At 42.3% G+C, this 15,380-nt stretch overlaps 1 protein-coding gene across 2 annotated transcripts; it reads left to right on the plus strand.

The window, feature by feature from the left end:
- Positions 1–532: 532 nt before the first annotated feature.
- fez1 (fasciculation and elongation protein zeta 1 (zygin I)) lies at positions 533–14,624 on the plus strand (the record flags this gene model as incomplete). Of its 2 annotated transcripts, XM_080041047.1 has the most annotated exons (10): positions 533–674; positions 3,555–3,935; positions 7,705–7,792; positions 9,142–9,228; positions 9,626–9,788; positions 9,969–10,285; positions 11,711–11,791; positions 12,979–13,054; positions 13,162–13,227; positions 13,612–14,624. In XM_080041047.1, the coding sequence occupies exons 2-10, from the start codon at positions 3,586–3,588 to the stop codon at positions 13,626–13,628; spliced, it is 1,245 nt and encodes a 414-aa protein (XP_079897173.1). In that variant the 5' UTR covers positions 533–674; positions 3,555–3,585. The 2 variants fall into 2 exon arrangements, with proteins under 2 accessions (XP_079897173.1, XP_079897174.1); XM_080041048.1 differs by lacking the exons at positions 7,705–7,792; positions 9,142–9,228; positions 9,626–9,788; ... (3 more) ...; positions 13,162–13,227; positions 13,612–14,624 and having other exon boundaries at positions 3,555–3,939.
- Between the last annotated feature and the right edge of the window lie 756 nt (positions 14,625–15,380).

Raw genomic sequence — 15,380 nt, forward strand, 5'->3', positions numbered from 1 at the left:
GAAAGGGGGGGGAGAGAACAAGAGATGTGTGGAGGGCCCCCATGTCTGTATTTTGCCTCGGGCCCCCTGAAAGGACAAAATCGGCCCTTGAAGGTAAACAGTGTGCTACCTTGCTACAGAAATAGCTCCTTCCCCCACACCTTCTGCTCCTCCTCCCTCCCCTCCTCATGAATATTGGGTAACTAATGCATGTGTATTGAATGGGCTTGAAGGAGGGAGGGAGGGAGGGATAGAGGGAATAGGCAGGGACAAAGGGAGAAAGAGAGGATGGTTGAGGGAAGGAAAGGGGAGGGGTCTTTAGCTGATATCGTCATAGGCCCGGGCAGTGCGCAGGCTCTGTGTGAGGCTGGTGCTGGCTGCCTATTGATTGGGAAGAGAAAAAAAACAACGGGGCTTGTGGGGAGGACAGATAAGAAGGGTGGCTGTGGGCTTATATACGGGTGAGGGAAAAAGGGATACAGACCCGATGCTAGGACCACGCTATAGCCATCTTTAACCCCATGATATTTTGGATTTTTTCTCTCTCTTCTCCCTGGAATGAATGTAAGCACGCCTGATCGTCGGTTGATTTTGTAGCAGAGGGAGGCACGGATGCTGTTGGTGTGAGAACATCCTGCCTACACACACACACACACACAGCGAGGCCATAACAAGAGAGGCAACATCCACTGCAGGTAATTTGTCTTACCACAGTAGGCTGCTGTATAAACCTTATCAGACCATCCCCTGCTGTTCATTCTTCACACCAGCGGTCCTCGTCGCATCATGTGCATCATCTTCCCCTCCATCCTTTTTCCCCCGTAACCATGGTTTCCTCCATCTCTCCTTCTCTTCCTCTCTTCTCTCCCTCCCCCAGTCCTCCTTTCTCGCTCTCTCTCTCCCCCTCTCTCTCTCTCTGATGAGCTGATGACATGCACTTGCCTCGATTTCCATTTCTGCACACGACTGCCTGAAAAATTGATCAGTGAGTGAAATTGTTCGCTACATTTAGCCCCATGTGGGATGAAATCAGGAGAATTGTACTGTTATATTCAATCGAATTGGCTATTGCACATACATTCTTATATATTTACAGTATAGATTCCTGCTCAGTGTCTCAAAATAGAACATGAAATTCATTGGAATCGGTTTTCGATTTGTCTTTCGGCCGTGTAGTTTGTGGTCATCCCTTTCTCAGTAAAATAAATGGGGGAAGTGGTTTGGCTCGCTCCATTGCTTTAAATGACCTCTGAATGGGCTTGTGTGATTGGCTCTTTCCATACCTGTGTGCTTATGAAGCACAGGGGGCTCACCTGGGACCACCACCACCACTCTGTATGAAGGTCACACACACACACACACACACACACACACACACACACACACACACACACACACACACACACACACACACACACACACACACACACACACACACACACACACACACACACATAATATGCAGTCATTCGACAACACTACTCCATCTATACTGCTGTCAGCTGGCATGTGGATGCTGTACTTTCATGCCTCCCTTTAGCTACAACGGAATATTCTACATCCAGTCCGATTGGGTTTACAGTAAAAAGTCTATACAGCGTTACTGGAAAGTGCTATTAGGCAATTGAATTTGTGCGATTAGTCAACAGTGCATCAGTGCAGTCCCCCTAAGAAAACTCCCTGTGGCAAGGTTACTAATTCCCATGTTTATTTGAGAAGGCCCCAATGACCGTAATTGGCTCTATTGGCAGACACAAGCTGTCAGTCACTGTCACCTAAAAGGGGCTGATGTAGTTCTCTGCAGCAACCATTTATTTGAGTTATTTTCTGAAGTCAAAGGACGAAGCAATTGCAAAAAGAGGAATAAAACAAACACACAACACACCCAATTAAACAAACAAACAAACAAAAAACACAGCAGAATAGGACAGAGCTTTAGAGAGAGAGAGACCTAGCCTGAAAACAACATCCGGTAGTTGACAGAGCAGCACTTTGCTGAGTGGTGTGATGAGAAGGAAGAAGAAGCTAGCTCAAGCTTGTTTTTAAATGGACTCACCCACTTAACGCGGCCAGGCCACGGTCCAGCCAAGCAGAAAGGACAATATGTGGGCCTCACTACAGTAATTATACTGCGTCAGATAACCTGACCGAGGCCAGACTTCTCTCAAGAGTACTGACAGCAGCATTAAGCCTTGAATTCCTGCTGATTTCTAAAAGCCAAAAATTGCCTTTTTTTAAATTACTGATGGCCCTTTGTCCCCCATGAGCTTCCAAGAACTTTATCTTTCCATAAAGAGTAGTTGATTGAAATGTACCACCTAAAATCTGAGGTGTAGAATTTGCTCTGTGGATATATAGTACGCCCAATTGATGATCGGTGTTTCTGGAAGTGTATGCTTTTCCAAACTCTGCTCCATTTAAATGAATAATTGAATAGTGTATCCTTGCCCCAAACTGTCCCAAGTGTTAACTATATGCAAGAAGAGTTCCACAAGAATTGATTTATTCTTTACTCTTTATACAATCTGACATGGGACAACAGATGCTCCTGCACGTATCTTCAGGTTCCTTATCTTTCCAAATACATTGTAGTGGTTTTCTGTCCCAGAAGCCCACATGTGCACTGAGGGGTGTCACTGTGCTATAAAAACACACCCTTGGAAGTTGATAAATCTTTACAACAGCTATAAATGCTATAATGTTATAATCATTCGCCCTATATTGAATATGAAAACCCGCGGCAAGCACTTAAAATAAATCCATACTGTGCACTTGACAAATGTTCCTTTCATGCCATGTCCCAGAATCTTGGAAAGCTCATTAGGTAAATCCCAGCAGAGGTACTTCATTAACCATGGTTTACCAGTGAAGCCAACTGGTTGGGTTCCCCCTGGGACCTGGTCCCCTTCTGGCACATTTACCTCCATATCCTCTTTGTCTAGACAGCACGGTGCCAGTCCACATGAGGTGAGGCAGGCGTGATTTAGGTGAGGCCAGATAAATCCTTCTGGGGTATTGGTTAATTTAACAGATGGGGAAAGATACAGACTTTTGTACTTTCTCTGATCTGGTATTTCCTTTTAAAGACATTGGCAGCAGCAGTGGTCTTGCCCAATTAAATGAATGCTGATGAAACCTAAACATCAGGCTGATTAAGCAAACTCAGTGCATTAAATCTACAGTGCGTAACTTCTGTTTCCCCTGTGAGTAATTCTGAGTAATAACAACAACACTGTCAGCGCATCTACATGAGGTGAGCCTCTGGTGACGGTGCATGGATTGTATACCTTCTGCTGTACCTCCAGGTGTTTCCTTAGCAGTAGAATCAAAAACTGAAACATTTCTCAGGCCCTTCTTGGGATACTTCTGGGCTCCTGCGCCAGTGTTATGGAGTGACACTGGTTTGTAAATTCTGCCATTCTGAGAAATACAGAAAGAGAGTTTTGTGGAGCTGATCGGCTTCATCAACTTTATGTCAACCTGTTTAGGCAATGGCTTGAACGTAACCAACATTCATTTATATGAAAATGTTACGCACTATAGCTTTAAATATTGTACCACTCTTGTTTGTGCAGGGCTCACAGTTTGACCAGACAGGGGGACACCATGGAAGCCCCTCTAGTGTGTTTGGATGAGGAGTTTGAGGACCTCAGGCCGTACCACATGGATGAGTTTGACCACCCGGCACTCAATCACTCTTCTTACTCCACCACCACCTCCAACAACACCACCACCACCACCACGGTTCCCCTGGCCTCCATCACACGCGAGGACTTCTCCGAGCTGGAGAACTTCTCTGAGATGATGAGCTTCAAGTCCATGGAGGACCTGGTCAACGAGTTTGACGAGAAGCTCAACGTCTGCTTCCACAACTACAACACCAAGACGGAGGTCCTGGCCCCCATACGCAACCAGACACACAACCAGGAGGATGAGGAGAGGCTGCAGGACGAAGAGTGAGTCACCACATCAGTTTATTACAGTTTGACTAAATATAGCATATTGCATAGCAGTACGCTATGGAATTTTTCTGTGTTTGTATGTTCAAGCCTGTAATGTGCCCAGCTGAGGTCTTCAGGGATCTGATGCAGTTCATATACCTAAGCTGGCCTTCATAGCACATGTAGTAGGTTATCGTTAAAGTGATTGCAATAATTTTCTTTGGATTACAAAATGACCCAATTCCAAGAAGCATCCCATAGTATGTTACAACAATGTCAATTTACAGAGAGGATCTAAGATCATTTTAGATTTTTAACAAACATAATGCACCCACACCACTGCAACGTTTTCTTGTCTGAATTTTCTTCGGCATCTCGGCATTAATAGATGCAAATGCTAGAAATGACACTATATATTTCTATTTTAATACTGAAGTTATAGGCAATCATAATCAGTATTATTCTGGTAATAATAATAATATGATCATAAATAAAGACAGTTTCAGGGGCTTTCTTACAGCTGTAACCACTCATTAATCACATAAAAAATATAAATCAAAACATTTCATTTCACTAAATATACACTATATACAGTATATATACTGTATGCATATAGCCTTTTATGTTGTTTACATGCTAGCTTACTCATAAAGCTGCCATCTACATCTGTAATCACAACACCCTGTCAATGCCAAAACAGAGGCTCAGCTGACCAGCATGTCACGCAACACACCAAAACATTACCGCGCACACAGCCAGACCGCAGCATCCACAACAAGCCGTCAATCATTCACCATCAGCATGACCCCACCCTCCCCAGCACCATGCACCGTGCACAGTGCCCAGTGGGCCCTGCACGCTGAATTATTCAATGTGCAGTACGCCTCAGCTGTGTTCTGGCTCTGTTGGTCTGTCCACCAGCTGACGGCCAGATCCTCCTCCTTCTGCCAGCAGCCTCTGAGGCGTAAAGACACACACGTCATACTCACACTGGATGGATATTATGAATCGGGCTAAAAATAGTCCCCGCTGTAGGTGTGTGAGAGCTGAGATTTATTAAAGGGGATCTTTTTTTTTCTTCTTCAAATAATATCAAACGTTCTGTCTGTATTCGTGCATATAGCTCTGAGTGATTATTGTGCACAGAACACAGGGGTGTGGGTGGATGTGAGTACTACAGTTCTAATCTGCACAATATGATCAAGACACAAGCCTAATGGTGTGCACTGGTTTGCCGTGTGGCACAGACTCATAAACCAGCAGAGATATCGTGAGGTCAGATGTACACACTGTTCCCAACGTACTGTCCTCTGGAGCTTTCATCCCATTAAACAATGTCTCGTTGTTCCTCCTCCTCACTTCATAACCGTTTTTTACAACCTACAATCCATGCTGTGATTACAACACAAGTGAGTTGTTTTATGGCATAAAGCTTCTGGAAACTAAAATATAATTTTTTTATTTTATTTTTATTTTTTTACAAATATCTGAAAATGTTAATAAATATTATAAAACATATAGTTAATAAAGCAGCCTTTTTTCTGTCTAGATTGACTGTGTGGATGTGGCCGTATGTATCATGGCAACAGTCAGTGTTTTTATAGAACGTTCGGGCAGAGAACTGCCGTGATTGGTCCAAAATACATGTTGTGTCATATGAACCAGGCCATTGACAGCCTCATCTAAACCAAATGTCTGTAAAGTTTATCAAACTCAAATGACAATATCTTTCATTTGTATTGATAAATATGACTAACTCTTTTCGGACGCTTACTATCATGCAGCCTTACAAATTACACAGATAGAAGGATTTTGTGGATTTGGGTTTAAAGGGGCTTACAGATACACAGAAAAATAACCTAATTGCCAACCATGGAAATCTGCTGCTTGTTTTCAAACAGACTGTCATCGCTGCAATTGCCTGATTAAAATATTTGAGTGAGAGGCACAAGCTGCTGGACAAGTAGACTATTAAACAGGGTGATTTCTCTTCAGTGGCCGCGGGCCAACAAGCACAGCAGGACGGCTATGTAACATGGAGTCAGTCCAGTTCCTGCTGGCCAGATGACCAAGCCTTGTCCCTGCATTATGCAGGCACTATGTGATGTGTCATCATGTGTTGTTGTAGTGTAAACTGTGGTGATTATTACCCATTAGATACAATAGAAAAGTATTTTAATATGGTGCGTGTTTTGTTATTTAAAGAGTTCAGTTCAGGAACAGCAAAGGTTTGAGAGTCAAATGAGAAACATAGTCAGATGAGAAGATCAATGTCATTACTAAACAGTATACAAAGCTACAGCCAGCAACCTGTTAGCTTAGCTTAGCATAAAGACTAGAAACAGGGGGAAAAGCTAGCCTAGCCCTGTCAAAAATTAAACAAAATCTGTTTACCATCGCTGCTCTCTGTGAAGATATAGTCTTTCATAACCCTCTCTACAATTACAATTTTTTATTTGTGCAGTTTCTGAATAAAGTAAAATCAAAATGTATAAATACAAAAGAACAAACAACATATAGCCTCCCGGTGAGCTTCATAGGTCCTGCTAAACAGATGGTTTAACTTTTGGACAGGGCCAGGCTAGCTGTTTCCTACCGTTTACAGTCTTTCTGCTAAGCTAAGTTAACAGGCTGTTGGCTGGGGCTTCATATTGACATGACATAAATCAAATCAAATCAAATCAGTTTTATTTGTATAGCCCGAAATCACAAATACATTTGTCTCAGTGGGCTTTACATTTCATACAATATGATATATGATACAATATGATACAATATGACACCCTGCCCTTACACCCTTAGCTCGACTGAGAAAAAAAATAAAATTAAAGGGGTCCCTATCACTGTCAAGAAAGCTGCTGGTCAAGAAAGCTGCTGGTTTATTTTTAGCTTATTGACTTGTGCAGCAGTTTGAGTTTATTTTGATTGCTCTATTTCACACAACTGCTTCACACAGTAATACAACACATTCAACAATAGCAAGCAATACAGCCCACCAGCTGTTTTCAAATAAGACTAAATGAAGATGGCATTGGTAGCAACTTTTCCTAGCACAAAAGTAATACTCTAGAAACTCTTTAGACATTTTATTTTAGAACAATCAATGGCCTAGTTTTCATCTTAGGGTTAAGTTTACTGAAACGTAGACCCTGTTTGTGTGCTGGTGCATGCAGCCTTGGCCCTGCAGTCAGGCATGGCTGGTGAGGTAAGCTCTCATAGCTGAATGGTGTCCACTGTGTTGTCCGGGTGGTGGGCTGTGCCACTGGGAGCAGGGCAGCAGGCCCGGGCCAACCTCTGAACAGAGGAGGAAACAACACACAAAAGGAGACTTCTCCTCCGGTTCTATGTCATTCCCTCTTCAGACAGGCGCTCGCACCGAGACCCATGGCACAATGATGTGAGAAGCTCTATTTAAATCTATGCTTTATACTGTATATATATATGACACCTTTGACTGAGTAGTAAGCTGTGTTTTACTCTGTCCTGCATTGTTCCTTTTGCAGCCTCCAGCTATGCGTATTGCACAGTGTCATTGACTTGAAATATTGACTGAGTTGCAGGCTGCTGAAGACAGGGGTAGCCAGACCTAGGAGATAAAACAACACGCCCAACTCTCAGTCTAATGCCGTTATGCAACTACACCATGCGTGGATACCGGCTTAAAGTAATAGACCAGCCTCCAGAGCTGAGGCCAAAAATAGTGTTTGATGCCTGGGTCTGGTACTTAAACGTAGCCCTTGCTTACATGTGTGCCTCATGTATGTGTCTGTGTGTTGTTTTGCAGCGTGTGGGATGCTCTGACTGACAACTACATCTCCACCTGGGACGGCAACGACTCGGAGGGACTCAACGGCAACCTTTCAGACCAGGAGGTAGGCCTACAGTACACCATTCAATATCTTTCATATTGCCTTAAAAAAAAACTTTCTTATTGGAATAGTGAGGGTAAGTAAGATTTGTTGAGTTCATTTAAAACAATATGAGTTATGCATATTTACTAAAATAATCATAGTAGAAAAAGTTCAGAAAAAAATCACATTAATTTTAAAGTGAAACTACAACTATATTGCATTGCTTTAAATGAACTTACTAAACAAACCATATGAATGCTATTTGAATCAACATTCTGCACAGTATGGATGAAATGAAGCTATGCAGCAGAAGCATTAATAATGAGTTATTAATGAGAACAAACTATTCTGTGCTCTACTGCAGTGTTTATTTACCCATTGCCTGCTCAAACAAGCCTGGTTTTAATCAAACCGCTAAAGGCTCTGACCCAGGGAAAATACTAAAAACAAAGTAATCACTACTTTCATTTTGTAGAGTTGCCAAACTGAGTATCTAGCTGGCTCCCTCTGTCTCAGTCTTACTCTCATGCTGATACTTGAAGACGGGCTCGACCAACCTTGACTGGTCTGCCATTCAGCAGAACTCCCTCTTCCTCCTCTCCCTTAATGAGCTGCCTGCCACATCCAACCGGACAGCAGGCACTTAGCAGTCAGGGCCATGGTAGGGCTGGTCAAGGCCAACACTGACATTCTCCTTGCAGAAGTTCACATAAAAAGACCTGTGAGGCTGTACTTTGGTACAACAGGGCTTCGAGCTAAGTGCCAACAACATGCAAAGGTTGAGCAGGTTTAACGTTTTCCATTAGCCATCTTGTTTTATATGTTGGGATGATGATATTTGTATTAGTTTTTGCAAGTGGAGCTGAAGTTGATGGTAATGTCAGTCGTTTGGAAGTGTTTTGCTTATAGACCATAATTGCAACAGTTAAAGATGGGATCTTCTAGATGAAATGTTAGGGGATCACCATTGTGATCACAGGACTATGCATTCCTGAAACACATTTGATGTCAATACATCTCATATCTGTTAAGCCATTTCACACAGAACCATGTTTGAGCCATGAAAACTATATAGTCAAATACTGAAAATAAATAAAAACATAAGGAATTAACTATTGAAACGCTTTTTCAAATGGAATAGTAACTTGTTTTTAAAATAGTGAAACTAAATAATGTAAAAACTCTCAAATATTTAAGCATGATACTTTCAAATGAGAGCAATCCCAGACTGATCTCTGCTTCCCAGACACTGATTGAGTTTCTTTGCAAACATGAAATGAAATGTAGTTTACTTCTTTCTTATAAAGGTACTTCATGGTGTAGCAGCCATCTGTTTGTTTAGTTCTGATTCTTCCTCTCACATTCTGCAGATCCACGAAAAAGAGGAGGAGGAGATGAATGAGAAGAACGACAACGCTAACTGCCTGAAAGAAGAGCCTCTCATCACAGCTGATCAGGTGTGTGTGTGTGTGTGTGTGTGTGTGTGTGTGTGTGTGTGTGTGTGTATGTATGTGTGTGGACTGATCTTATATCATGCTGGTACAAGATACTAAGTTTAGACTACCTTTAAACACCTGTTTAAACCCTCCCCATCCCGTGCACTGCTGGAGCCTGTATATACATCCGTAACAGATTTAAGTATGATATGTACACTTATAAAGGAGGCGTTTGGCATATCAGCAACCACACTCTACTGATAAATGGGCAGCTATGGATGTGTGTGTGTAGCCTACGTACCTCTGTCTCCTAATATCTTCCCTGTCTATTCACTGGTCTCCATATAATATATCTCTCCATCCATCTCACTCTCTCTCTCTCTCTCTCTCTCTCTCTCTCTCTCTCTCTCTCTCTCAGGTGATTGAGGAGATAGTGGAGATGATGGAGAACTCTCCAGACCCTGGCGAGACAGAGGAAGAGGAGGATGAGGAGGAGAGCTGCTCCATGGGGACCAACCCTTCTCTGCTGGAGGAGATCAGGCAGCTGTCAGAGGCCTCCAACAACAACTGCTCCTATGAAGGTAAAAAGTACTGGAAATACTCCATCTTTGTTCAATTAAAGGTGCAGTCAGCAATTCTGGAGAAGGCTTCTTGGCAAAACCACTTTTTGACAACATGTGTGTCTGTGTCTCTCTCTCTCTCTCTCGCTCTCTCTCTCTCTCTCTCTCTCTCTCTCTCTCTCTCTCTCTCTCTCTCTCTAGGCCTGAGCTTGATGTCCAGCTCGGCCCTGGAGGAGCTGCTGCAGCGCGTGGAGGCGGCCATCTTGGAGTTCAGTGAGGAGCTGGTGGGCCAGCTGGCGCGGCGCGAGGAGCTGGACTTTGAGAAGGAGGTGAAGAACACCTTCATCACGGGCCTCATGGAGGTACAGAACAGACAGAGGGAGCAGAGGGACGGCAGCAAGCGCCGGCGCCGCGACAAGGCCCTGAGCCTGCAGGGCACAGGGACAGCTGGCACGCCCACTGTCCACGCCACAAGCCCCACGGGACAGACAGAGAAGACAGGGAGCATGCCCGTCAAGGTGAGAGGCAGGGAAGGGGGGGTCGACTTGAAGGCTTTATCCAACTTTATTGATATTGTGTGTGCCGTACACAAAAGAGTTTTTATAAACAGGTGCTTCTGCTACTACTATCAGAGGAAAGTGTGCAACAATAAATGATAAGCAAGTTAGTGGTTATTTGAAAGAAAGTCAAATTAAGGAGAGGGTAGCGCTGGTTGTGTTACGGATGGAAGTACTGTATGTAGCCCTTATAAGTATGGCAGCATTTACAAACTGTTGTTGCCCCACGTCACTGGCGCAGGAGATCAGAAAAATCCCAAGAAGCGCCCAAGAAATGTTTCAGTTGTTGATTGTACTGCCAAAAAAAAAAAACTTGACGTACATTGGAAGGAATACAATCCATGTGCACCGAGGGCTTACCTCATGTGGATGTGCAGAAAGTGTTGTTGTAATTACTCAGAACTCCTCACGGGGGCGACAGAAGTTAGCACAATATAGCTTTAAACAAGTCTATGTCAATCACACATTTCTTAGCCCACTGGAATCTTCCTTGCGGCTTTTGAAAATCCGTCCCTGAGTATTTCAGACTATAAATACAGCATGCGTGTGTCTGCAGCAGAAAATGCACAGATGCACAAACCTGAGTACATCTGTCCCTTAATGTCTATCTCCAACCTCTGCTTTTCCTATAACAGTAGAGCCTTGACATTCATTCCTCCCCATGTAAATGAGAGAAAGGTGAAACCATAGTGCCTGACAGCTCTCCCTCTGACTGTTAGCATAATGGATCTCAGGTCCATTAGCCTCTAAAGCATGTTCCAGGAAAGAGATGCTAGAGAGGAAGTGACCTATTGTCTACATACAGCAGTCCACTCATGAGCGCTAGCAGAAAAACAGCCTAATGTCTTTTCACTCCAGGCCTTGAAACAGCCCTGATTTACTGAAAAACCTGGCTTAATGATGCAGACGCAACACAAACACTACAGCTAATGGTATCTCACCATGATGCCATGCTGTTTGTGTGCGACCAAACAAAGGACTATTTTAGAATTTCAGACAGTCCTTCATTTTGATCAAGGAGCTGATGATTAGTGGCTTGAATTACATTAAAGGTGGAGTCAGCCAATCTGGAGAATGCTTGTTTTCAAAATCAGTGTATATCTCCAAGGCATACCTTTCGGTATTGTGTGTGCACTGACAAATAATCTGGTGTTAATACACAGTCTAGGCTCTGTAAACTGATATATAAACAGAGGGTATGTAAACAAAAGGGGGTCCACCGTAGGTAGCGACATGCCAGTTTACAGAACCTAGGCTGTATATTAACACATTTTTTTTCAGCACACACGTGGTAGATATTCACTTATTTTGACACAATTTGTCAACTAGTCTCAAGAATCACTGACTGCTCCTTTAATGTTCTGTGTTCTGTGTTGTGCCCTGCAGCGTTTCAGCATGGAGGGGCTGTCCAACATCCTGCAGACCGGCATCAGACAGACATTTGGAAGCACAGGCAATGATAAACAGGTGAGGTCAAACGTCACATGTTTTGCAAAGTGTGACACAGCTGCATTTCGATGGAAGTTCAGTTCGCTGGTCAGGTAATTACAGACATATGCTAAAGTTAAACATAAACAATGTCCACAAATCATGTAATTGAATAACACCCCCTTTTCATGTGTTCATAATATATAGCTTAACTGCATAAACCTGTGTCATGTGGACAGCATAAAACGTTGTTCCTGCTTTGTCCGGACTTGTACTATGACAGACATGAGTTATATAAGGTATATAAATTACTTTGTTAGCACAGTTGATTATAGGTGACATTATGAGGTGACATTCATGGTGTTTTGAACAATAAATAATAACTTACAGTGTATACAGTTGGAATGTGCCTGTGCCAACTGTGCTGTGTTGGTCCTTGGTGTGCACGGGCCCTTTAAGACCACGGGCCCTATCAGACCTGGTGCAGGTCAACTAAGGGCACTGAAAATATATACAGTACAACCACTGCCTGATTCTAATGCATAGTTGAGGTCATAAAGAGGGATGGTCAGCCCACTGTATGTCATGTGATCTACTCTGATAGTATATGGCAGGCTAGAAGGAACAATGCGAAGAAAGCAGCTGATTAGTTAAAGATATAGGTCTGTTTTAGTCTATGTAGGCAAAACATATGCCTAGATAACTTCAATACAGTGTGTTGATGTTGGTTTTGTAGTTCCCCCTAGCATTTACATTGACATCTTTGATTGCTCCTTTACACTCTCAGTCAGTGTTTAATGGCCTGTGGTGGAAGTTCATTAACTCTTGAAGGAATTGTTAAAAATGAGCGAATTTGCCTTGTTGCCAATAGTAAGCTGAGAGGATTGATTTAGTACCCTTCTCATGTCTGTAGCCTACACCATTTGCTACATATATGCTAAATACTGTACTAAGCTACAATTGAGCAGCTGGTAAGCTTATCATAGCATAGAGACTGCATTACTAATAGAGGGACTGCGCCTGACATTCTGCTTGTGAAGGATGGCTAATAAACGCAGTGCAGGGGTGGGGTTTCTTTGGGATCAGGAAGCTCATAAAATAAACAGTGATGGACAGAGCCAAGCGAGCTGATTGCCCACTGTTTCCAGTTTTAAAGCTAAGCTAAATTAATTGAACATTCTCTTGGCTATGGCTTCATTACATCTGAATCTTGACTCTGCTTTCAGTATCTGAACACAGTTATCCCGTATGAGAAGAAAAGCACCCCTCCATCTGTTGACGACCTGCAGATGCTCACGAAAAGTAAGTAGGCCTAGTAGTCTATCCGGGCCAGAACATTCATATTAAATGCAAATGATATTTACTGGTTGGTGGAAAAAAAATGTCCTACTTTTTTTGTTTTCATCCAGTTCTGTATGCCATGAAGGAGGACAGTGAGAAGGTGCCCACACTGCTAACGGATTACATATTGAAAGGTATTTGAATACTTCTGTGAGCTGTGGGAGTCAGTGTTTGAACTGGTGAACTGAACAAAACCTTGATAAAAAGGAGAGATACTCCATAAAAATCAATCTTAATGGGCTCATATTTTAAGTATTTTCATTTACATTTTTGAGTATTAGAATTATAACAAAAAAAATAATTTTCTAAGATTCCTCTGCTTACCACTAGAGAGAGCTTGTCTACTACTAGTGATGAGTGTACCATAGTTTGAGTATCAGTGATCTAGTCAACTCAGATCTTTCAGAAATTGAACTTCCCTCATTTTGCTTTTGAATCAATATATTTAAGTCACTTTATTTCACCTTATCCTGTTGAGACATAACATTAGGCTAACATCCACTGTTTTTCCCTTCCAGTCTTGTGTCCTACCTAAAGCACCGCCAGGCAAGGAGCCACAGTGTGAAGGAGAGGGGCCTTTCCAACTCCTTTCCTCACCTCTGGCCCAAGCTGCATGACCTCCCCCCCCTCCCCCTCTTTAACCATTACCAACCATGGATCCTCACCATCGACATTATTGTATTCACCCTCGACTCTGACTACTGCCTTTCGCTGAGCTCACCTTCTTCTCCCTCCTTTCCTGCACATTAAGCTCGGGGCCAGATTCAAAATGGCCGCCAAATGAATAGTTAATAAACAGGCGGGGATGACCAATCCCTCTTCTGGAAGGACTTCGCTAACGGAGCATGACATGCTAACTAATATCACACACCACAACACCACTTTGGTACAGGGATATACAGCGTTATAATTCCTTTATTTTATTCTTAATTTCTTGTCTTTACGTTAGATATTTTTTAAACTTTTTATTTGATTTTTTCTAGAAAAGAGTTTTTCGACGTTGCCAATTTTTTGACACTTAACTGTCAAATAAACTGACCTCCTTAACCACTGGGCTCTGTTGATGTCCGTATCCATCGAGTCATCAGGACTACACTGTAAAATAAATGAAATACCATACCGCATCCCACCAAGTGATCCTCCTCTCTCCCTGTTATATGTTTCAGATGAAAACAGTGATTCATTTGAATAAACGAAAAGCCATGCACCTTTTTCTGCCAACCTAGTACTGTAGCTCCATGTAAATGAACAGAAACACACAGACTATTACGGGTGCAGTGCAGTGCATTATACATTACAAAGCTATTTTTCTTCTTCTTGGTTTTGCTTCACTGTTTGAATATCCAGTGCTCTTTTGACTTTTTATTTGTGTGTAAAGATTTGATATAAACTGTGTTGCTACATTTTTTTTCTACTTTGATTTACTGTGGCTTATTGGCTTCTGTGTATTCCACCCTGTTCAGTGTTACATATGGAGGGGTTTCATTGGATAATATCATCCCCCTGATGAGATGAGCTCATGTCAATAAAGGCGTGCATATAAGCATATTTATGACTTCCTTTGCGCCATGTAGGTGAATGTTACATCGCTAATCGCAAAATTCTAATAAACATTCTACCCTAACAGTGTGTGCATTTGCAGTTCTTTCTGTCTTCACTTCACTTCACTGCACTTCATTTTAATTTTATTTTTTTTAAAGATATTTTTTGGGCATTTTTCATGCTTTTATTGATAGTGTTAAGAGACAGAGGTGAAATGGGGCAGAGAGGGCAGTGACATGCAGCGAACGACCGCGGGCGGGAATCGAACCCGGGTCTGCTGCTGGGCCCTACCCACTGAGCTAAGGGCGCCCCCCTGTCTTCACTTTTTGAGTTTAGCAAAGGCCATCAATAAAAAGCAACTTTTTGCCAGCGAGTATTAACAAATAATAAAACTGTCCAGGGCCATTATTGGACAACATTATACATCTCCTTTATAGAGCATGCTGCATATTGTCTTACAGTAACAAGTTGCTTGAGGAAACACATGGATAATCCCTGTTTAGTTTAAGCTACACATTAAATCAAAATGTCTTTAAACCTGTCAGAAATATAGTGGAACACTTTTACAAGTCTTTAGATTTTAAAGGCGTTAAATTGTCTAATATATCTGAGCCCTTTTCTGACTCTCACATGTGGAACTGCTTACTGTAAAGCAACATTAAACTGCTCCTCATTTCATTAATCAGAAACATGACTTTATATATATCATATGTAAAAATAACATTTATAAGTAGGCGGTGTGTGG

Source organism: Ammodytes marinus (assembly GCF_949987685.1).
Source record: "Ammodytes marinus genome assembly, chromosome: 14".
In the NCBI taxonomy this organism is placed as follows: domain Eukaryota; kingdom Metazoa; phylum Chordata; class Actinopteri; order Uranoscopiformes; family Ammodytidae; genus Ammodytes; species Ammodytes marinus.